The sequence below is a fragment of the Lissotriton vulgaris genome, chromosome 6 (assembly GCF_964263255.1).
Source record: "Lissotriton vulgaris chromosome 6, aLisVul1.2, whole genome shotgun sequence".
In the NCBI taxonomy this organism is placed as follows: Eukaryota; Metazoa; Chordata; class Amphibia; order Caudata; family Salamandridae; genus Lissotriton; species Lissotriton vulgaris.
In genome coordinates, this window is record NC_141694.1 from 1,873,010,949 (window position 1) to 1,873,033,133 (window position 22,185).

Here is a 22,185-nt window from a genome sequence, read left to right on the forward strand (position 1 = left end):
CACTGTGCCGTCCAGAGAAGGGTATTTCCTGCGTCGAAAGGGGGGAGTTTCGGCTAAGTAGGCCACGGACTAAGTTAAATCTCAGAACGGTGACCTAAACACAATCAAAGGTTGCCGGGAGAGAAGCTAAACGAAGTCTGTGGTTCTGCCCGCTACCGAGCTCCCTTGAAGGTGATGGAAGCGCCAGATAAGAAGATGATGGAAGCGCCAGATAAGAAGATGATGGAAGCAACAGGAAATACCCAGTATAGAAATCCAAAGACTGACAACTTGCACAAATCAAAGACAATCGCACTCTTCATTGTCTTCCTCTTCTGCCTCCTCCTCATGACCTCCTTCTGGATTCTGGAGGAAAGCACACCGGCTCATGAGGCATTGCTACCTACTGTGCAGCCGACCCCCCTGAAAGAGCATCACCTAATCTCTCTGTCGCCTCAGCTCCGAGAAAGGCGCAGGGAATTCTGGAACAATTCCTTTGTGCAACTGTTGCACCAACACAACATTGCTGCCAATGCTACGAACTGTTGGATCTGCGGGTTGCTCCCGCATGCCACCGGACACTCTATTCCCTTCATCCCTTCACCCTTCTCAGTTCACGGCTCTTGCCTCGCCTGGCTGATCCTCATGCAAGAGAGCCACAAGGATAACGCCACCTCTGGCCGGACAGTGTCACACTTCTACTCTGGGTTCTGGCTGAACAGAACCGGAAAGACTCCTGCTGCTTTGTGCCCTGCGCTCGCAGGCGCCACCTTCATCAAAGACATTCCAGCCAAAGAACGAGTCGAAGTACAGGTGCTCCACAATCCAGCCAGAACCACCTTCTCTCATCTGCAAAAACAAACTACCGCCACACTGACTGTGGCTCTGTCTGTTATTAATGTCACCGGCCTTGTGTGCCTAGAAGGCCAGGGAACGCAACCGGTGGGTCACAGCGCCTGCCGAATCACCAGAACATTGGACACAGCTGACCCCCCTTCCTTTGTTGCTTCTCCAAACATGTACTTTGTGTGTGGCACCAAAGCTTACACCTGGCTCCCGAGAGGTTGGAAGGGTACCTGTTACATTGCCTTCGTTCTCCCACCCACATATGTAGCCCCTGCCAACCATCACCGGCAGAGGCGTGCAGACGACCTTGGACAAGCCGACTCCACCGGAGCACAGTTCCTAGATGCAGCAAAGGGACTTGTTCCTCTGTGGGGCCCAATGGCAAACAGCCGTGCTATCCGGCACCTGACCCAGGCAGTAGAAACAACGATCAACATCACTGCCGGTATCCTCGCCAACAACACTGCGGAACTTCAGGCGGTCCGTCTCGTGACCCTCCAAAATAGGCTTGTCCTAGACGTGGTCCTAGCCGACCGAGGAGGAGCATGCTGCATCATCGGATCCAGCTGCTGCACATACGTGCCTGACAACTCGCCTTCAGTCTACAAAGCCATTGAACACCTCCACAGACTTTCCTCAGAGGTTCACCAAGAACAAGAAGGATGGTCGCTTGGGAACTGGTTTTAGGACACTTTGAAGAATTGGGGTTGGAAGTTGTTTTCCTTTGTGTTGATACCTGTTGTGATCTTATGTGGGTGTTGTTTAGGTATCCAATGTCTGCCACCTTTGTGCGGCCTTGTTTCTAACTGTATGTGCCCAAAGACTTTGGACTTCCGAAACGAGCACATGAGTCCCCTCTATGAAGTAGAAATACGTGGCCTTATGGGGATAAATTCAAACTGACAAGTTGGCGAGATATGTTAAAAGGGAGGACTGTGGAATTTTGATTTGCGATCTGAACATCATCTGCGCCAGCTTGTCACCTATGTACTACATGCACGGCAGCTATTCTAGGTCACCTATGTATTACGTGCATGGCAGCCATTTTAGGTATCATGGTCTCCCTGTCCACGATCGATCGCCAGCACGTCCCTCTGACCCAGCAAGCATCCTCCGCGCACCCTGGCTCCCCCTCCCTCCTCCTCCTTACGAGCAGGACCCTTCTGCATGACCCTGTCCTTGGGAGTCACGCTAGCGCCTGACCAACACCTCCTCTCCTCCCATGAATGCCCCTCTGTTGACAAACCTCCCTCCTGCGCTGGATTGTCCACGCGGCATGAATACCACTCCATTGATAGCCCCTCACCCCGTGTCCGACTGTCCACACAGGTCCGAGGCCATTGCCTAAGCCGGGAGATATCATTTACTGCCCTTTATTGTATGAGGTCGCTCTCCTTCAAAGGGCCCTCTATTGATCCAGGCCTCCCCACCCCCTGTGATATGATCAGGCGCACACATCCTAAGACTCGACGGAACACTCAGCTGCGTGATGGTCCCCTCCTCTTATCAGCAGGTTGAGAACCTCTATTGTGAAGGTATATGGGGGTGGGATTGACACTAGGATTACGGGGATGTCTTCTCTTGCCTCACAAAGATCTGATTGTATTAAAAGAAGGTCACATGCCATAGACCAGTGTATAAGAGGCCAGGCCTCCGAGAGGCTGTTAGAGCACCTCGACATGATACCTTGTTGTCTGATCTGATGTGTTCTGCTCCGTCGGAATAAACTTCTGTTTCCTGCCTTCTGGTCTTCGGCGCCTGCCTCATTGCTTGGTAAACTCGAATGGTACAAGGGCGGTTAGCGCCGGGCAAATCTTGAGAAAGGTCCTAGCCCTACCTTTTTCTACACAGGCACACCTCTCTGCTCCAGCCCAGGAGCAGGCACACCTCTCTGCTCCAGCCCAGGAGCAGGCACACCTCTCTGCTCCAGCCCAGGAGCAGGCACACCTCTCTGCTCCAGCCCAGGAGCAGGCACACCACTCTGCTCCAGCCCAGGAGCAGGCACACATCTCTGCTCCAGCCCAGGAGCAGGCACACATCTCTGCTCCAGCCCAGGAGCAGGCACACCTCTCTGCTCCAGCCCAGGTGCAGGCACACCTCTGCTCCAGTCCAGGTGCGGGCACACCTCTCTGCTCCAGCCCAGGAGCAGGCACACCTCTCTGCTCCAGCCCAGGAGCAGGCACACCTCTCTGCTCCAGCCCAGGAGCAGGCACACCTCTCTGCTCCAGCCCAGGAGCAGGCACACCTCTCTGCTCCAGCCCAGAAGCAGGCACACCTCTGCTCCAGCCCAGGAGCAGGCACACCTCTCTGCTCCAACCCAGGAGCAGGCACACCTCTTTGCTCCAGCCCAGGTGCAGGCACACCTCTGCTCCAGCCCAGGAGCAGGCACACCTCTCTGCTCCAGCCCAGGAGCAGGCACACCTCTCTGCTCCAGCCCAGGAGCAGGCACACCTCTCTGCTCCAGCCCAGGAGCAGGCACACCTCTCTGCTCCAGCCCAGGAGCAGGCACACCTCTCTGCTCCAGCCCAGGAGCAGGCACACCTCTCTGCTCCAGCCCAGGAGCAGGCACACCTCTCTGCTCCAGCCCAGGAGCAGGCACACCTCTGCTCCAGCCCAGCGAGGTGCAGGCACACCTCTGCTCCAGCCCAGCGAGGTGCAGGCACACCTCTGCTCCAGCCCAGGAGCAGGCACACCTCTGCTCCAGCCCAGGAGCAGGCACACCTCTGCTCCAGCCCAGGTGCAGGCACACCTCTCTGCTCCAGCCCAGGAGCAGGCACACCTCTCTGCTCCAGCCCAGGAGCAGGCACACCTCTCTGCTCCAGCCCAGGAGCAGGCACACCTCTCTGCTCCAGCCCAGGAGCAGGCACACCTCTCTGCTCCAGCCCAGGTGCAGGCACTGCTCCAGCCCAGGAGCAGGCACACCTCTCTGCTCCAGCCCAGGTGCAGGCACACATCTCTGCTCCAGCTCAGGAGCAGGCACAACTCTCTGCTCCAGCCCAGGTGCAGGCACACCTCTGCTCCAGCCCAGGTGCAGGCACACCTCTCTGCTCCAGCCCAGGTGCAGGCACACCTCTCTGCTCCAGCCCAGGTGCAGGCACACCTCTGCTCCAGTCCAGGAGCAGGCACACCTCTCTGCTCCAGCCCTCCGAGGTGCAGGCACACCTCTCTGCTCCAGCCCAGCGAGGTGCAGGCACACCTCTGCTCCAGCCCAGGTGCAGGCACACCTCTCTGCTCCAGCCCAGGAGCAGGCACACCTCTCTGCTCCAGCCCAGGAGCAGGCACACCTCTCTGCTCCAGCCCAGGAGCAGGCACACCTCTCTGCTCCAGGAGCAGGCACACCGCACTGCTCCAGCCACACCTCTCTGCTCCAGCCCAGGAGCAGGCACACCTCTGCTCCAGCCCAGGAGCAGGCACACCTCTCTGCTCCAGCCCAGGAGCAGGCACACATCTCTTCTCCAGCCCAGGTGCAGGCACACCTCTGCTCCAGCCCAGGAGCAGGCACACATCTCTTCTCCAGCCCAGGTGCAGGCACACCTCTGCTCCAGCCCAGGAGCAGGCACACCTCTCTGCTCCAGCCCAGGTGCAGGCACACCTCTGCTCCAGCCCAGGAGCAGGCACACCTCTCTGCTCCAGCCCAGGAGCAGGCACACCTCTCTGCTCCAGCCCAGGAGCAGGCACACCTCTCTGCTCCAGCCCAGGAGCAGGCACACCTCTCTGCTCCAGGAGCAGGCACACCGCACTGCTCCAGCCACACCTCTCTGCTCCAGCCCAGGAGCAGGCACACCTCTGCTCCAGCCCAGGAGCAGGCACACCTCTCTGCTCCAGCCCAGGAGCAGGCACACATCTCTTCTCCAGCCCAGGTGCAGGCACACCTCTGCTCCAGCCCAGGAGCAGGCACACATCTCTTCTCCAGCCCAGGTGCAGGCACACCTCTGCTCCAGCCCAGGAGCAGGCACACCTCTCTGCTCCAGCCCAGGTGCAGGCACACCTCTGCTCCAGCCCAGGTGCAGGCACACCTCTGCTCCAGCCCAGGAGCAGGCACACCTCTCTGCTCCAGCCCAGGAGCAGGCCTACATCTCTGCTCCAGCCCAGGAGCAGGCACACCTCTGCTCCAGCCCAGGAGCAGGCACACATCTCTTCTCCAGCCCAGGTGCAGGCACACCTCTGCTCCAGCCCAGGAGCAGGCACACATCTCTTCTCCAGCCCAGGTGCAGGCACACCTCTGCTCCAGCCCAGGAGCAGGCACACATCTCTGCTCCAGCCCAGGAGCAGGCACACCTCTCTGCCTCCAGCCCAGTGCTCTCTCTCCACTCTGGACTCGCTCTTTTGTTTAGACAATTACAAAACAAGGACTACAGGTCCCAGAAAGCAAATCAAAACCTGGACGGCAGCCGCTAGTTGTGCACAAACATCGGCATCTTAGCAGCTACGAAGCAAAGGTGTACTGGATCACTTTGAATTGCGTCATTAAATGGAGGTTATTGCTGTTTGCAGAACAGATTTCGGCAGTGACTGAGGATGTACCTTGTTTTGCCCCCTCCTTGCAGCCTCCCCTTCCACGTGCACATCTACAGACACGCTGTGGTCCGTGCCCCCTGCCCGTGTGCTCTCTGTGCGGCCTCCGTGCTGCACACACGGGAACTTGGAACTTTAATGCTTCAGCATCACCACTTCCTGGTCTAGGGCAGCGCCCGGAAATCAGCTCTCGGCAGAACCCTCGAGGTACCCGTGTCAGAACCCTCGGGGTACCGGTGATAGAGGTTACCCCAGGGGCACTGTTTGCGTACCGCAGGGACTGGGAGAAGCGGCACGCATTGCTCATTGAAATTCCTTTATGTGTTTCTGTTTTAAGAATCTAGAGGAGCTAGCTATGGTTCGTGTAGAAAAAAATCTGCATTATTCATTAGTATGGTATTTGCTTTAATAAACACTTACCAACTGTTTGCCCAGCACTATAAAATGGTTGAAATAATTTGTGTTTGATGTAGGTTTATATGTTAAAAGGAAACAATAGGGTTACCACCTGCTCAGTATTTTAACGGCATGACCTGTAGTTCCATGTCAAGTCTGGTAAAAACAAAACAAAGGACTATTAGTGAAAACCTATATTTCCTCCCTCCTTTTGCTATATACTTAAAATAGCACATGCAAGAAATACATCACTTACGGATTATCTGACTAGGTGATTCATGGCTGACAATGTCAGTAAACAGAGGCAGCATTACCCTTTGAAAACTAAATACAGATACTTTTTCATGCACTCTTAGTCAAGCAGATCATGGATTTTAAAAGCTAAAAACACAATCAATTGATCTTATTTACTAATGGAAACCGTTTCTAATTCAGAAAACGTGCTTTTCTACTTGTAAATGGATTTAGCCACACACGTATTTTTGTATGAGTGGTGATGAGAGGTTATACTAGGGCGAGAATGGATACCCCAGTAAACTACCCTGGAGGTTTTTAACAACACAAATCTAAAATTATGCATTTTTTTGCTGAAAAATTACGAAACATCTCACCTAAATCTTGGTGTTGGTGTATATAGCCTTACCATGGGAATCTGTAGACACTCCAACAGAGATATAGGGGAGTGGGCACTGCTCTGGGCCTCGCAGCTTTGGTATAGTGTTGCAAGGGCCAAGGGTTCAGGCCCCTTCCTCTGGGTCCTCTTGCAACAAGAAATATTCTGCATATTTACCCTGAAGTCATGGCTCCTGTTCCACTGCCTGAAGGTAGGCACTGTGGAAAGCCAAATGTTCCACATTTTGGAGCTCACCACATTTAACCCTCAAAAACCGATGAGCAAGTTTCACGCTTTCAGTCCTTTATGGGACCGGTGTCAAGGTAACACCACTCATCATTTAGGCTAGCTTGAATCCAGTGGCATAGTGAGCAAGGGACCCACGTCTGGGCATACCCTGCCAACTTAGGGCGTATAAAGCAAACACAAGGAGATGATGGGTGGAGCACTGAAACATTTCAGACACTCACTTCCAGTCACAGATCTGCGTTGAATCCATCTTCGTTCTTCAACTCAATTCACCACCTTGGTTCAGAACCAGCTATATTCAATCAAGTGCCTCATGGGAACAGTCCAGCCCGAACTGCCAAGCCAGGTCTTCCCTGAACCAGAAACAAGCATCCTAGGACCTGTTTCATCCCAGTCTGGATTTCGAGCCAACCACAGCACCGAGACTGCCCTCATCGCAGCCACCGACAACAACAGGATCCTGATGAACAACTGAGAAACAACCGCCCTCATCCTCCTGGACCTCTCAGCAGCCTTCGATACCGTATGCCATCGCACCCTAATACCCCGCCTTTGGGATCCAAGGAAAGGCCCTGGACTGGATCACCTTGTTCCTCTCCGACAGAACCCAGAGAGTCCGTCTCCCTCCCTTCCGCTCAGAAGCCACCAAGATCATCTGCGGCGTACCCCAAGGCTCCTCGCTCAGCCCAACCCTCTTCAACATCTACATGAGCCCCCTTGCCGCCATCACACGCAAACACAGCATCAACATCATATCCTACGCCGACGACACCCAACTGATACTCTCCCTCACCAAAGACCCAGCCACTGCCAAAACCAACCTACAGAAGGGAATGAAAGACGTCGAAGAATGGTTGAAGCTCAGCCGCCTGAAGCTGAACTCAGAGAAGACAGAGGTCCTCTTCCTCGGACAATCTCCATCCATCTGGGACGTCCCATGGTGGCCCTCAGCACTGGGCTCCACGCCGACACCATCGGACCACTCACACAACCTGGGATTCATCCTGGACTCCTCCCTCACGATGACTAAATAAGTCAACGCCGTCTCGTCATCATGCTTCAACACCCTGCGCATGCTCCGAAAGATCTTCCGATGGATCCCCACCAAAACCAGAAAGCCGGTCACCCAGGCCCTCGTCACCAGCCGACTGGACTACGGAAACGCCCTATACGCAGGGACCACTGCCAAACTTCAGAAACGACTACAACGCATACAAAACGCCTCCGCTCGACTAATCCTCGACATCCCTTGCCATAGCCACATATCCGCCCACCTGAGAAACCTGCACTGGCTCCCCGTCAACAAGAGGATCACATTCAGGCTCCTCACCCACGCACACAAAGGACTCCACGGCATGGGCCCTGAATACCTCAACAACCGCCTTTTGTTCGACACTCCCACCCGCCAGCTCCGATCCGCCAGCCTCGCCCTCGCCACCGTCCCACGGATTCGCAGAACCACCGCCGGAGGAAGATCATTCTCCTACCAGGCAGCCAAAACATGGAATTCCCTCCCCGCACACCTATGAATGACCCAGGACCAACTCACCTTCAGGAAACACCTCAAGACCTGGCTTTTCGAGCAGTAGCAGCACCCCCCCCCTCCAGCGCCTTGAGACCCTCACGGGTGAGTAGGGCGCTCTATAAATGTTATTGATTGATTGATTGATTGATTCAGGGTAACACCACTCGTCAGCCAGGCTAGCTTGAATCCAGTGGCATAGTGAGCAAGGGACCCATGTCTGGCCATACCCTGCCAACTTAAGCATACAAAGCAAACACAAGGCGATGATGGACGGAGCTCTGAAACTTTTCAGACACTTACCCCCACTCACAGATCTGGGTTGACTCCATCACCGTTCTTTAGCTCACTTCGCTAACTCAGTTCAGACACAGCTATATGCAAATCAGTCTTGACCCTGTGCTTCATGGGAACAGTCCAGCAGAACTGCCAAGCCAGGTCTTCCCTGGACCGGAAACAAGCCTTCTGGGACCGGTTTCAGGGTAACACCCCTCATCAGTCAGGGTAGCTTGAATCCAGTGGAATAGTGAGCAAGGGACCGACGTCAGGGCTACCCTGCCAACTTAGGGCGAACAAGGCAAACACATGGAGATGATGGATGAAGCACTGAAACTTTTCAGACATTCAACCCCAGTCACAGATCTGGATTAAATCCATCTTCCTTCTTCAGCTCACTTCACCAACTCAGTTCAGACCCAGCTATAGGCAAATCAGTCTTGACTCTGCATCTCATGAGGGGTGTTACCCTGAAACCGGTCATAGATCGGCTAGGAGCTGCCACGTTCCTCAGAATTATTGATTTAACGTCTGGGTATTAGCAGATTGCCTTGAACGAGGGAGCCAAAGGGAGGTCTGCATTGTCCACACCAAAAGGGGACCTCCAGTTTTGAGTAATGCTCTTCAGGTTGAAGAACCCCCCTGCTACCTTCCAGAGGTTGTCCAGCCACGTCCTGGCTGGGTCAAAAAACGTAGGTGCTGCCTATCTTGATGCCATTGAAGTCTTCATTTCAGGCTGGAGGCACCACCTGTACCACCTCAGAGAAGTGCTTCAGGCTCTGCAGATGGTAAGACTGACTATCAAGGCCAGTAAGTGGCAGATAGGGCAGGGTTCAGTGGTCTACTTGGGTCACCAATTAGGAGGAGGCAAGGTTCAGCTTCTCCAGCCAAGAATGAAACCATTCTAGCTTTAGGATGAATCCAAGACCCAGACATAGGTAAGAGCCTTCTTATACCTCACTGGCTAATATAGGATATTTGTCAAGGAGTATGACACCTATGCTGCACCCTTGACAGAGCTGACTTCCAAGAAGCAGCCACGTCAGGTGATCTGGACAGGAGTGCAAGAAAGCGTTTGATTCCCTGAAGGAGGTCATGAGCACAGCACCCATGCTCACGGCCCCTGACTTCTCCCAGAAATTAATTGTGCAGACAGACACCTGAGAGCATGGCTTAGGGGCTATGCTCTCAGCTAAATGAAGGTGGCTTGGATCAAACTATAGCCATAATCAGTAAGAGAATAGTTCCCACTTCCGTGTTCAGACAGGCCACAGATCCCTCAGATGGTTAATGAAGACTAGGGGTGAAAATCCCAAACTTTTAAAGGGGTCCATCTCTCTACAGGGAATGGACTTTATGGTGAAATACTGTCCTGGAACAGAGAACACTTCAATGCTTCTGGTATCTCCAGGTTCTTACACCTTAGTGAAGAGAACTCGTAAAGATTGGGTAGTTCTCCCTTTTTTCAGTTGGGGGGTCAAGTATTAGATCACGTATCCTTGGCATGGTTTTCCCCTGACTCTTTACCTTCAGTACCCTTGTTTTTGCTGACTTCATTTTCGGTGGCCTTCGGTTTCTGTTCACTTTACCACTACTAACCAGTGCTAAAGAGCATGTGTTCCCTCCCCTAATCTGATTGGCTTACACCTGATGGCCATCTTTAATTTACTTTCAAGTCCCTTGTAGAGTCATATACAATATACCAGGGTCTCTAAATTAAATGCTACCAGTAAGCCAGCAGAGCCCCCTGGTGGGTCCCACTTCCTAGTGCCAGTTGGACAGCTCTGGCTAGTTTCCCAGTGTGACAACATTCTACCCTGTAGGCTCTGGTTGTCCCTCTCAGGGTCATCCTCCCCCCGGACCATGGGAGTTTCAGGAAATTGTTTCCTGTGCTCCTTGCCCTCTCTCTTTATGGCAGGCACTTGAGCCAATCTTCCAGGCTCCAGGTCCTCCTAACTTTCATCTCGGGCAGCCGTGGACCTGTGGTCAGGCACACCAAGTCAGGCAACTCTAACGTCTCCAAGTGGTACCTGAGCTCTACCTCCTTCAGGCTGGTGGCCTCCAGTTCATTGCCAAGATGAAAATCCACAGGCACGGCTACTCTCAGTTACCCTCAGGGTACCTGAGCTCCACCCCACTCACAGGGAAACACAGCCACTGGATAATGACTCTCATGGTTGTCAAGTGCAACAACTTGGTGGAATGTATTAGGTACTACCTGGTCTGAGGTCAGCAGATAACATCTTATGGTTGGCATGCTGACTCCAGTGTCTCTCAGAGCATCCACCCTGTGCCCATTTATGATTACCCACTGCCTGTACTTCCTCTAGGCATGTGAGTTCTCTGTCACCCAGGGACACTAGGGTAACCTCTACACTGTCCCTCACATTATCTGGGACAATCTCCTCCCCACGCACTACACTAGCCAGCCCCAGGGACTGCCCACTGGTGGGTGGCTATGCCCACAAGGGACTCTTGGCATCCTCTCTGAAGTGCCCTTCCTGTTGGCATTCAGAGCCTTGGGGAGTACCTTCCCAGAAGACTTACTGTCACGTAACCATCTCTTCTTTTTCTCAGTTGGGGGATTGGAGTCCAGACCCGAGAAAGTAGTTTGGAGCCCTTTAGAGAACTCCTTGTTTTTATGCTTGTCTTCTATCTCCTTCTTCTGATGGGGACCCTGCCACCCTTGTGATGAACCCCTGCCCGATACCTTCTGGTGGACCCTGGCGCTGACCCAGCGGTTCGACTCCTTAGCAAGCTCCTGGGGGTCAGTGAGCTTACTATCAACCAAGTGTTGGAACAGATCTGCAAAAGAAAGTGTGAACATGTGCTCCTTTGCATTCACATTTTACAGCCCCGGATAATCTTTTAATTTACTGCCCTTCACCCAATCATCCAGTGCCTTGTAAATGGAATCCATGCAATCCACCCAGCTTTGCTGTTCCTATACGTCTGCTGGAGTCTGCGTATCTGACCTTGATGTCCAGCTCCAAGGTCATTTTCTCCTCCATAGCCAGTTTCCTCTGTTCCATGACCAGGTTCCTCTCTTTCGTTTTGAACTGGGCCACTTGTAGTTTAACTTTCTCTTCGCCTTCCTTTGCGCCAGCTCCCCTGGGGACATGCTGTGAGAAGAGAGACTGCTCCCTGTACGGGGGGGGGGAGTTTCAATCTTGCGAGTAGGTTACCCCCTTCAACCGACTGCAGCCCAAGACCCTCCTGCGGGTCCTACTTTGATCATTCCTCATTCTCCTCTTCCTCCTGGTCATCTGTTGTGACTGGCAAGTGGTGGGCCTCTGGCCATGCCCTCAAAGCCTTTTGGAGCTCGATCTTCTTGGTACCCCACTTGCAGAGTATCCCTCTCCAGGCAAAATTTCTTGATCTAAACCAAAGTTAGCAAGCCTAAACTCCATATTTGCAGATGGGGCCACAGACACAATCAGTCAGATAGAGTAAGAATAAATATAGAAAAAGCGAAAAGTTCAATTAGGGAGAATTTAAAACTCAAATTGGTCTTGGATATAGGAAGGTAGTGTACACTGAATCACTGTATGCACTCTGTATAAACACAAGTCCTGATCCTCGCTGCTGATCACTACTGTTAGAAATTGGGTTACCCGTTGACTGGGGTGAGTCCTGGTAAAGCAGCAACCGCAATCCTAGTCAGAGGTTTGCCTGTGCCTTACCCTGACTAGGATTGTGGTTGCTGCTTGACCAGGCCTCACCCCCAGTGAACCAGAACCCAATTTCTACCAGTTACCCTCCATAATGGTATTTTAGATGGGCTAACACTTCATAATTGTTTTCTTTTTTTTTCTCTTTCTTCTACATCAGTATTTCTTAACCTTAGGTTTCTGGACCGCTTTGGCTGACTGCAACTGTTTAGAATATTGTTCTCAAGATGAAGGCTGTGAACCCCTATGGGTTCAGATGCCTGCCTAGGGATCCATATATTTTTAGAAAATGTAATAATATTAACAGAATAATTACATATATACAAATAAAAAATGTAAAATTGATCATTTTTAAATACTCCGTAAATGTGATAAGATGCACTCTAAGCTTGATTGGTGGAACCAGTGCACATACAGCAAACAGAATCCAGTGTTGACGTTTGGCGCCCCCTATTCAGAATCTCCTACAGGACTCTTTCTTAACTTACATTCCCCCCTTCCTTTCTTCTTGAGAGTCATCGCACCAGGTCCTGGTCCCGAAGAGACTCTGGAATCGACCAGGGACGGAATGTGTCAACATTTCTGCCAGGTAAAATGGATCCCAAAATTACCTAGACACCTGATTATTGTGGCCTCTCAACCAAACAGAAAAATACAGATATAATCCGGAATCATTACATATTGTCCAGACCCTTGACACTGAATATTTGTAGTTGGAAATAGAGATTTTCTGATGAAAATATCGACACTATATTCCCACTTTTGCATTCTCAAAAATTGGACTTCTGCATTTAATATTCAGCAGACCAAATAGGAATTGACAGATAAAAACGATTCTTGCATCGTACAAAGGAAAATTGTGTATTTACCGACAACTCTTTACTCACTTCATAATCGTTGTTGGAGCCTTCCTCTACTGTCTGCTTTTAACGAAGAATATACAAATGCGTACGCTGTCTTATACTTTGTTTATATGTACTCCCTGAGCTGATGAAATGTGAATACTTACAAAATAATACTGTGATTTTTGACATGCCATATAACAAAATATTCGAATGCGTTTTTTGTATGGTGATAACTTTACATTTTGCAGAAGGGGCATACATGTTCCTTGTTTACTTGTGGTCCTGCCCCATTTCTGATTTACAAAGACCCATCCCTTTTGTCATTTAAAAACAAGAAGGGAGCATGCACTGGGAGCAAAAAAGGCAAAGTGAAACACTAAAGTCCAGCATATTGCTTCATCTTTTAGAAATGAAACCAAAATTTGAAAAACTCCAACCTTCCATTACATTTATTTAATATTTACGTTATGAATTAAATAAAATATGCCATATTGTTTGTATTTGTTTGTTAGGTACTTATTTCTGCCTTGTTGTGTATTGTTGTGAGGTTCCAAATATTTGGTGCTGCTTAGAGTGGGGACTCTGGTCTCCAGTATTGACTCAGTAGGGGTCCACAGAAGTCACAAGTTAAGAACAGCTGCTCTACACTCTTTGCCTTGTGGGGTTTGGAAAGGCTATGATGGAATTAATCTACTGTGGGTAAGTAACTTGTTCTTCTACCACTTATCAATCAGTCATGGCCTCCACCGTTTTCATTTTGAGGATGATTAAAAATATTCAGCGTTTTAATCTATTTAAATCTAACAAAACTGTTGTGACCTCTCTTGTGTTGTCAATGCTGGATTACTGTAATGGACTAGTTCTTAACATGCAGCAGCAACAGCTCAATAAGTTGCAAGTGCTTCAAAAAGCCCCTGCTAGACTTCTGTCCGGTCATCCTAAATTTAGTCCAGTCAGAACGGTAATGCAAAAACATAATTGCCTCCTTGTCAGGGATTGGATCAAATTCAAGGCTCTGCGCACTGCCTTCAAGGCACTACACACGACTGGTCCTTCCCGCCTTAGATAAAAGTTTATCTGGAATTTACCCAATAGAATACTTTGTTCCATGCGTTCCAAAACCCTGGTTGTCCTCATATTTAAGAGATCTGACTGGGGTGAAAGAAGCTTTATCATTTGTACGGTCATGGGTTGGAACAAGCTTAATATGCTCTGCCCCCAACGTGCACAGTTTCAGGAAAGAGCAGCCAATCTTTTAGGCCCCCTTTTTTTTCTCATCCGTACCCCGGACATGTCATGGGAGCCTGCGCCAGGAGCTCTCTGGGTAACCGTGTGCTTTACAATATTTATGTATGGCTCACATTTCATATTCTTAATCAAATTGGGAAATATATTTGAAAGAAGGCTGTGGAAAGAAAAACAACCTTGAAACAAATCTAGTGAATGAAACAGCAGCGGTGTCTGTGCGAAGGCATTGGCCTCCGCCCTGTATACACAATTGCTTGGGAACTGGGGGCTGCTGTACAACACTGTCTACCACTCACAAATATATTGTTGTTGCAGTGGCAATGCAGGTGTATCACACGGCTCTCCCTTATCTTGCTCTCCAGGACGCGTCCAAAGTCTGGAGTATTTGCCGGGCTGACAATCTCTCAGCCCTGAAGCCTGTGAGGTCATCAGATCCACGAAGATCTAGTGTTAGACCTGTCAGCCCTTGGGTGATCTTACCCCGTTTTTTTGCCCTTTCACCTTGTTTTTTTATCATCTTTTTGTTGGACCTAGGTCTCAGGGCGCCTTACCACTGCCAAACAGTGCTGAGGTGCAGGTGCTCTCTCCCAACAACATGGCTGCCACAGGCCCCTGCTACTGCGCAGTGGCCTTTTAGACACGCTCTAGTAGTCAGGAGCAGACTGGGACATCATGATACAGTATCACTGCCATCCCGCCTTTTTATTCCATAGACTAGAATGTAGAAGCTCCTGGAACCTTCTAGCCATGGGAGGGGTTATGCTTTGCCACTTTTAGAGGAGGGTCACCTACCTAGGAGGGAAACCTGTCTGTCAGTTGGGGCACCACTGGACCTGGGGGAACCTCTGCAGGAGTTTAGGCAGTGGGCCTAGGGGAGGAACCTACACTACTGGGACTGACTGGGCCTAGGCACTGCTTTTCCAAGATAGATGAGGGACTCTGCCAGCCTACTGATCCAGCCCAGCAAGGGGGAACCCAGGGAACCATCTCCAGTGTGCTAGAGGGAACCATCCTGTCTCTGAGCCCACCAACTCAACCCCCCCCTCTGTACCTGAGAACCTACACTGAGACCTGCCATTCATCCTTCAAGCGCTGTTAAGAAGAAGGGGACCGCCTGCTGGGAGGACTGCTGGGGGATCAACCAGGTAACAGCGCTGCACCATCTAAGCGCTCCCCTGACAGAACTGTGCTGGTGGCGCTGTAACCCCCCCGCGCTGTGCCCCCACAGCGCTGAACTGCTGACAGACTGCACCCCCTGTGCTGTGCTACCCCCAAGCGCTGGACTGCCAGAGACTGCTTCCGGGCCCTAGCGCTGTGCCTACTGGGCGCTTGATGGTGGAAACTGACCTGCCCCTCTGAAAAGCGATGTGCCCTGGAAAGCGCTGTTTGCCCATCACCGCCGCCGCGGGTACCTGTAACTGGGCGCTGGGACTGAGCACCGTGACCTGGGAGGCGCTATGGTGGGAAGGGGCGCTTCCTCGCGTCGATCACCACCGCAGTCCCGGACTGGTCTGCGCTGCTGCTGGGCGCTGGTCTGTATTGCGCCTGGGGCCCGTCATCACCGCCACGGCCCGGCGCCTCATGAGCGAAGTTGCTGCAGCTTGCACCCTCACCGCTGCGACCCAGAAGCCAGGGGAGGGCCGCCGCGGTATTCTTGCAGGCCGCGCTGGGCCTCTGAAGCCATCACCATCGTCACGTGACGGGGGCGTCGGCTGCATCCTAGGCCAGGCCCCGTCATGCCGCGCAGCCCTTCTCCTGATTGGTTCCCGGGCCCGAGAAGGCAAGGGAAGGCCCGGGACCAGCGTTCACCATCGGCGAGGGGGCTCCCAGGAGAGGCAGAGCCCCCGATCGGCCTCAGACCTGCCAGGAGCCACAGGAAACCATCAAGGAGCCCGCTTAGCCTGCGCGGGCTCCAGCATTGCGAAAGAGGCGGTATCCAAAGGTAAAAACCCACGGGGGAGGGCGGAGGTATACCGGAACAGCGGGGCTGCGGAGGAGCCTCGGGAGACCTTAGAGGCAGCCCCATGACCGCGCCCCCCCCTGCCTGAGGCTGCCGGTGGGCCCTTTTGGCCCTAATTAGCTCTGCAAAGGCCTTGTGGACCCTGGGGCCTTCTAAACAGGGCCCACGTCTATTGTAATTTAGCAATGATTAGGTTAAGCATTAGCAGAAGACATCTTGTATTTAGAGAGTATCTTGTCCGTTTTACGGAATCCATTTTGTATTTCTGTCAGCAAATTTGTTTGCCATGTGCTCTGTCCTACCTTCCTGTTAACTGCTCTTGAAATCTGCCTAGAGACAAGATATATTTATCCTTTTCTGCTTTGCACATGCCCAGTTCAGCTTACAGCTGTCTCCAACTTGTAACTGTCAAGATGTGTCCACCAGAATTAGCTTACTGTCAGCCCTTCCCACTTGTTGCTAGCCCATTCTCTGCATGACCTTATATGTATTTGAAACTAGCATTCTGTACCTTGTACCGCCTTCTTTTGAGCCCCTGTATGGGTATAAAAGGACCAAGCTCCTTCCAGTCAGTGTGCTACCTCATACACTACCAAAGGGTGTTGTGTGAATGTAGTTCAGTTCAGTTGTGAGTGAAGTCATCTGTGGCGTACCAGAGGGATCATCACTCAGCCCCATCCTCTTCAACGTCTACATGAGCCCCCTCGCAGCCATGGCACGCCAACACAACCTCAACATCATCTCCTACGCCGACGACACCCAGCTGATCCTCTCCCTCACCAACGACCCTGCCGCCGCCAGAACCAGCTTACACGAAGGGATGAAAGAAGTCGCTGAGTGGATGAAGAACAGCCGACTGAAACTGAACTCAGACAAGACGGAAGTCCTCATCCTGGGATCATCGCCCTCCGCCTGGGACGACTCCTGGTGGCCCCCCGCCCTGGGCACCACTCCCAAGCCAACGGACCACGCACGCAACCTGGGCTTCATCCTGGACTCCTCCCTCTCGATGACCAGACAAGTCAAAGCCGTCTCATCATAGTGCTTCAACACCCTGCGCATGCTCCAAAAGATCTTCCGATGGATCCCCACCGAAACCAGGAAGACGGTCACCCAGGCACTCGTCACCAGCCGTCTGGACTACTGAAACACCCTCTACGCCGAGACCACAGCCAAACTTCAGAAAAGACTCCAACGCATCCAGAACGCCTCCGCACGACTCATCCTGGACATCCCCCTACACAGCCACATATCCGGCCACCTGAGAGACCTGCACTGGCTCCCTGTCAGCAAGAGGATCACGTTCAGACTCCTCACCCACACACACAAGGCCCTCCACGACCTGGGCCCCAAGTACCTCAACAACCGCCTGACCTTCTACACGCCCACCCGCCAGCTACGATCGACCAGCCTCACCCTCGCCTCCGTTCCACGCATCCCCAGAGCCACCGCCAGAGGAAGATCCTTCTCCTACATGGCAGCCAAGACATGGAACTCCCTCCCCATCCACCTTCGGCTAACCCAGGACCATCTCTCCTTCAGTAAGCAACTCAAGACCTGGCTCTTCGAGCAGTAACGGACCCCTCTCCCCCAGCGATTTGAGACCCTTCCGGGTGAGTAGCACGCTATACAAATATCATGATTGATTGATTGATAGTTCCACCTCATGAGGTTTAATAAACTCTGTCTTTTCTATTCCAGTTTTTGTGCCAACTTCTTTTTATTGGTCTAAGGACTCTGAGCAGAAAAGGGTGAATCCCTTGGATTGGTAGGCATGGGTGAGGCTTGCTACTACAAGACTGCTGTGGAGCAAAGTGTTGTGCTTAAAGACACCCCTTTATAGGAGAAAGTCCTTTTGAGAAAGGCCCTGCCCGGGAACTGTTAATGCTGCTCATACCTTGTTGTGTTCGGCCTAGGTTAACCCCTTTTTCAGGAACTGACCCTTCTAGAGAGCCCTCATTTAGGGAAATGCTGTTAATAATGCTGTTGTGCCATGGATGCATATGTTGAAGTAACTCACTGAGCCCCTTCCACTGGAGATGTGTTAAGGTTGAACCCCAACCTATGAGATGTTGCATTTAAATAATCTGCTATGGGGAAATGTGGTTGCCTTGAAGTAGTCTTTGATGATGTTGCCCCCATTTGCCTGATGAATGACAACTGTCGAGTACCTGAATTAATGCATAGTAGATAGGAAACGTTACTTACATGCACAGAAAGAAGTCCAGATAATAGACTCTTGTTTTAACCAACTATCTGGTGCGGTGTCCTTCTTTTGTGTGTGACTCCCTGCCTCAGTGTGAGTGTGTGCTGCACTTCTGCTTTACACCTTGCCTTCGGGTGCCTTCCTGCCTCGCGCCAAGCTACCGTGGTGGAATTGGTGACCCCAGTTCTAACATTGGTGGCAGCGGTGGGATAAGGACCTGCTGTGGTTGCGCAGCACCCTCCAGTGATTCAGTGGGCGCCACAATTGGACACCTGTTGTATGCAAGCCAAACAAATTGACCTCCACTGTCTAATTGATTGCGCAGACTCCTGTTTTAGACCTGTTACCTACGTCCTAGTGTCTCTTTCCCTTAAATTGTTTGGGTCCCCACCTGTCAGGCTGGAGTTTGAACTGGCCAACCTAGAAGTGTATACGGTGGCACAGCTGAGGGACTTCTGTCAGGGGGTGGGGGTGTCCGTCTGGCGAGGCGCCAAGAGAGAGGAGCTTCGGAAAGCCTTGAGGGCATGGGTAATGGCTCACCCAGAGGGGAGAGTGGATGAGGGGCAGGAGGAGCTGGGCAAAAAGGGGAGGCTGGCGCTCCAGGAGAGTTACACCTACTGGACATTGACTTTAGTGAGAATGTGTTGCCAGGAAGACGTTCCGGGGTAGGCAGTATGGTGTCAAGGAGGAGTGCATCGCCAGAGGTGTATGAGGACAGGAGGGAGGAGAGCCAATTGAGATTGGAGCTTGCTAGAATGGAGAAGGAGAGAGAGGAAAAGAGGCTATCCATGGAGGAGAGGAAGCTTGCGCAAGAGCTTAGCCTAAAAGAATTGGAGCTGCGATCAATGCCAATAGAGGCGCAAGGCAATATGAATGGTGGCCAAGAGAGCCTAAGTTCTATCTACCAAAGGAGGTGATAGCCAGTTTCAGTGTGGGGGATGACATTGACAAGTTGTTGACGGCGTATGAGGTGTCCTTGGTAGCCCATGGGGTGCCCGAGAGTTACTGGGGGGTGGCCTGTATCGGTACATACCTCCAGTGGTAAGGGACACACTCCTGACTTAAGAGAAAGCGGACCGAACCAACTACCCTGTCATGAAGGAGGCTCTGCTTAGGAAGTTTGGCCTCACCCCAGAGAAGTATCACCAGAGGTTCAGCAACAGCCATAATCTTCATACACAAAACTGGGTGGAATTCTTTGACTATGCCCGGAAGGCCTTAGATGGTTGGGAACGTGGCAGCGAAGTGAGCGACTATGAAGGGCTATACAATTTGTTTTTAAGGGAGCACCTTCTGGATAAATGTTTTCCGGAGCTGCTCCAACACCTGGTGGACCGCAAGGTGACCGACCCTTGGGAACTTCCGGAGGAGGCGGATACCTGGGTTAGCACTCGGGTGTCCCACAAGGGACCAGGGGGAGACGCACCGAAAGGGGAGAGATAAACGGAAGGAGTTCTTTAGAGGTCCACTAAATAGACTGCCTGGGAAAAGGGTAGGTTCACCACCCCAATCTGGATTCCAGAAACCCACCTACCTTGACAAGAGTCAGCAACCCAGAACTGTCCAGTGCTACGAGTGTGGGGAGGCAGGACACTACAAGAGGGATCCCCAGTATCGTAAGAGGTCCCCAGCCCCCACAGGAGGTAAGAGCCCCGGCATGGCTAGTATAGCGCCGGGGGAGGAGTTGTCCCTAGATGAGGGGGGTGAGTGGACAGGCTTCACTCTGGTCTCACTCGGAGATAGAGAGATGGTCCAAGAGACACAGTTACCCTTGAATACTGCCAAGTACCGGCAGAGGGTGCGGGTTACCGGGCAGGAGGTCGAGGCTCTGAGGGACACGGGTGCCAGCATGACGATAGTACTGAGACAGCTGGTGTCCCCGGAGCAAGTGATCCCAAACGTACTTCATCCGGCTGTGTTGGCTGACTGCAGTGTGGGTCACTACCCTGTGGCTAAGGTTCCCTTTGAGTGGGGAGGGGTCTCGGGCCAGTTGAGTGTTGCTGTAAGTCCAGTCTTGCCAGTTGAGTGTCTGCTCGGAAACGATCTGGAGTATACCGCCTGGAAGGAGGTGGAGTTCCAAGCCCACACAGAAATGCTGGGGTTACCAGGATGGACTTGTTTGGTCACGAGGTCGATGGCTGCCCGGCAAGGAACTCAACCCGGGTTGGAGCCTGGAACAATGGCCCAGCCCAATGATGTTGTGGAGGACATTCCCCGTGAGATGGATGGGGAGCCCACGGAGGTAACCCCGGAGTCCGCGGAGGTGGATGTTGTTTCCGTGGGGGGACTTGCTGACCCCTGCAGAGTGGCAGGTGGAAGGAGGGCCTACCTAGGAGGAATTCTGTCAGGCACACAGAGAGTGCCCCACGCTTGAAGGCATGCAGCGGCATGCCTAAGCCCAAGCGACCAACCAAGAGACTGGCAATTACAACATTTACTGGGAGGATGGCCTCCTCTACAGTGAGCCTAAGGCACCGGTGCATGGATCATCAAGGGCCTTAGTGGTTCCCCAATGCTACCGAGCCTTCCTGCTAGAATTGCCACACGAGATACCACTAGCTGGACACCTGGGTCATGAGAAAACATTTGCACGGTTGCTCCCACATTTTTACTGGCCCAGAATGCGAGTTGCCTATGACACTTTTTGCAAGACCTGTAAGACTTGTCAAGCGAGTGGCAAGACTGGGACTAAGTGGAAGGTTCCTTTGGAACCGCTCCCGGTTGTCGGTACCCCTTTTGAGCGGGTTTGCATTGATATTGTCGGGCCAATGGACCCGCCGACTTCTTCGGGACACCGGTTCATCCTGGTGTTGGTGGACCATCCCACCCGGTACCCAGAGGCCATCCCTCTAAGGACCATCACTGTACCTGTGGTGGCGCGGGCCTTAATGCGGATTTTTACCCGTGTGGGATTCCCCAAGGTCGTGGTGTCGGATAGTGGCACGAACTTCATATCGGCCATGTAGAAGGAGTGTGGAGTGACCTAGCAGTTCTCCACTCCTTACCACCCCCAGACTAACAGGCTCGTAGAGCGCTTCAATGAGACCCTGAAGGGGATGATCCGGAGCCTGCCAGCAGACTTGAGCCGGAAGTGGGACGTCCTCTTACCCTGTCTGCTATTTTCTTACCGAGAGGTGCAGCAGAAGGAAGTCGGGTTCAGCCCCTTTGAGCTGCTCTATGGCCACCCCATTAGGGGGCCCCTCAACCTTGTGAAGGAGGGGTGGGAGAAGACTTCGAAGAAGCTTCCCTGTGACGTGGCCAGCTACATGCTGGCATTCTGCAGCCAGATGGGAAAGCTGTGGAAGGAAGCCTCAGACAATCTGGAGGCTAGTCAAGACGTCATGAAGGTGTGGTACGACCGCAACGCTCGGACAGTGGAGTTGGATGCTGGACAGAAGGTGTGGGTCATGGAGCCCGGAGAGCCTAGTGCCCTCCAGGACCGGTGGACTGGACCATACGAGATCGTGGAGAAACTAGGCCAGACCACTTACGTTGTCGACCTAAAGACCCCCGACAGCCCCATAGTAGTAGTAGTAGTAGTAGTAGTAGTAGTAGTGCTTTATTGTGCAGTTAATAAAAACCATTACAAATAGCCATCGGCAATAAAAGAAAGCAGATTATAAAAGACAGTTAAAAACAATTAGTAAAAAAAATCAAATATAAAAGTAATTGAAGGAGTGTCCGTCCACCACTAGATACATTTAGTGTGTTTCTTCAAAGAGGATTTTGTTTGTCTATCCTAGATCTTATTCCCAACGGACGATACGTTCTATCTGCTCCTTTCCCCTATTTTTTTCCTGTAGGGGACGGGGTGGCCCTCTCCCTAAGTAATCGTACCTCATTGCGGTGGTGCTTCAGT

At 52.2% G+C, this 22,185-nt stretch overlaps 1 protein-coding gene across 5 annotated transcripts in view; it reads right to left on the bottom strand.

Moving 5' to 3' along the window:
• LOC147709713 (ribonuclease inhibitor-like) overlaps positions 1-5,485 on the bottom strand; it is a 135,459-nt gene extending 129,974 nt beyond the window's left edge. For 3 of the 5 annotated variants that reach the window (XM_086928212.1, XM_086928209.1, XM_086928213.1), the window contains exon 1: positions 5,350-5,485. Coding sequence is in view for 2 of the 5 variants with exons in the window: in XM_086928211.1 (XP_086784337.1) it covers positions 5,350-5,393 (44 nt within the window). In the remaining 3 variants the exon portion in view is untranslated. The remainder of the gene's footprint in view (positions 1-5,349) is intronic. The other 2 variants (XM_086928211.1, XM_086928208.1) reach the window with 1 other exon arrangement.
• Between the last annotated feature and the right edge of the window lie 16,700 nt (positions 5,486-22,185).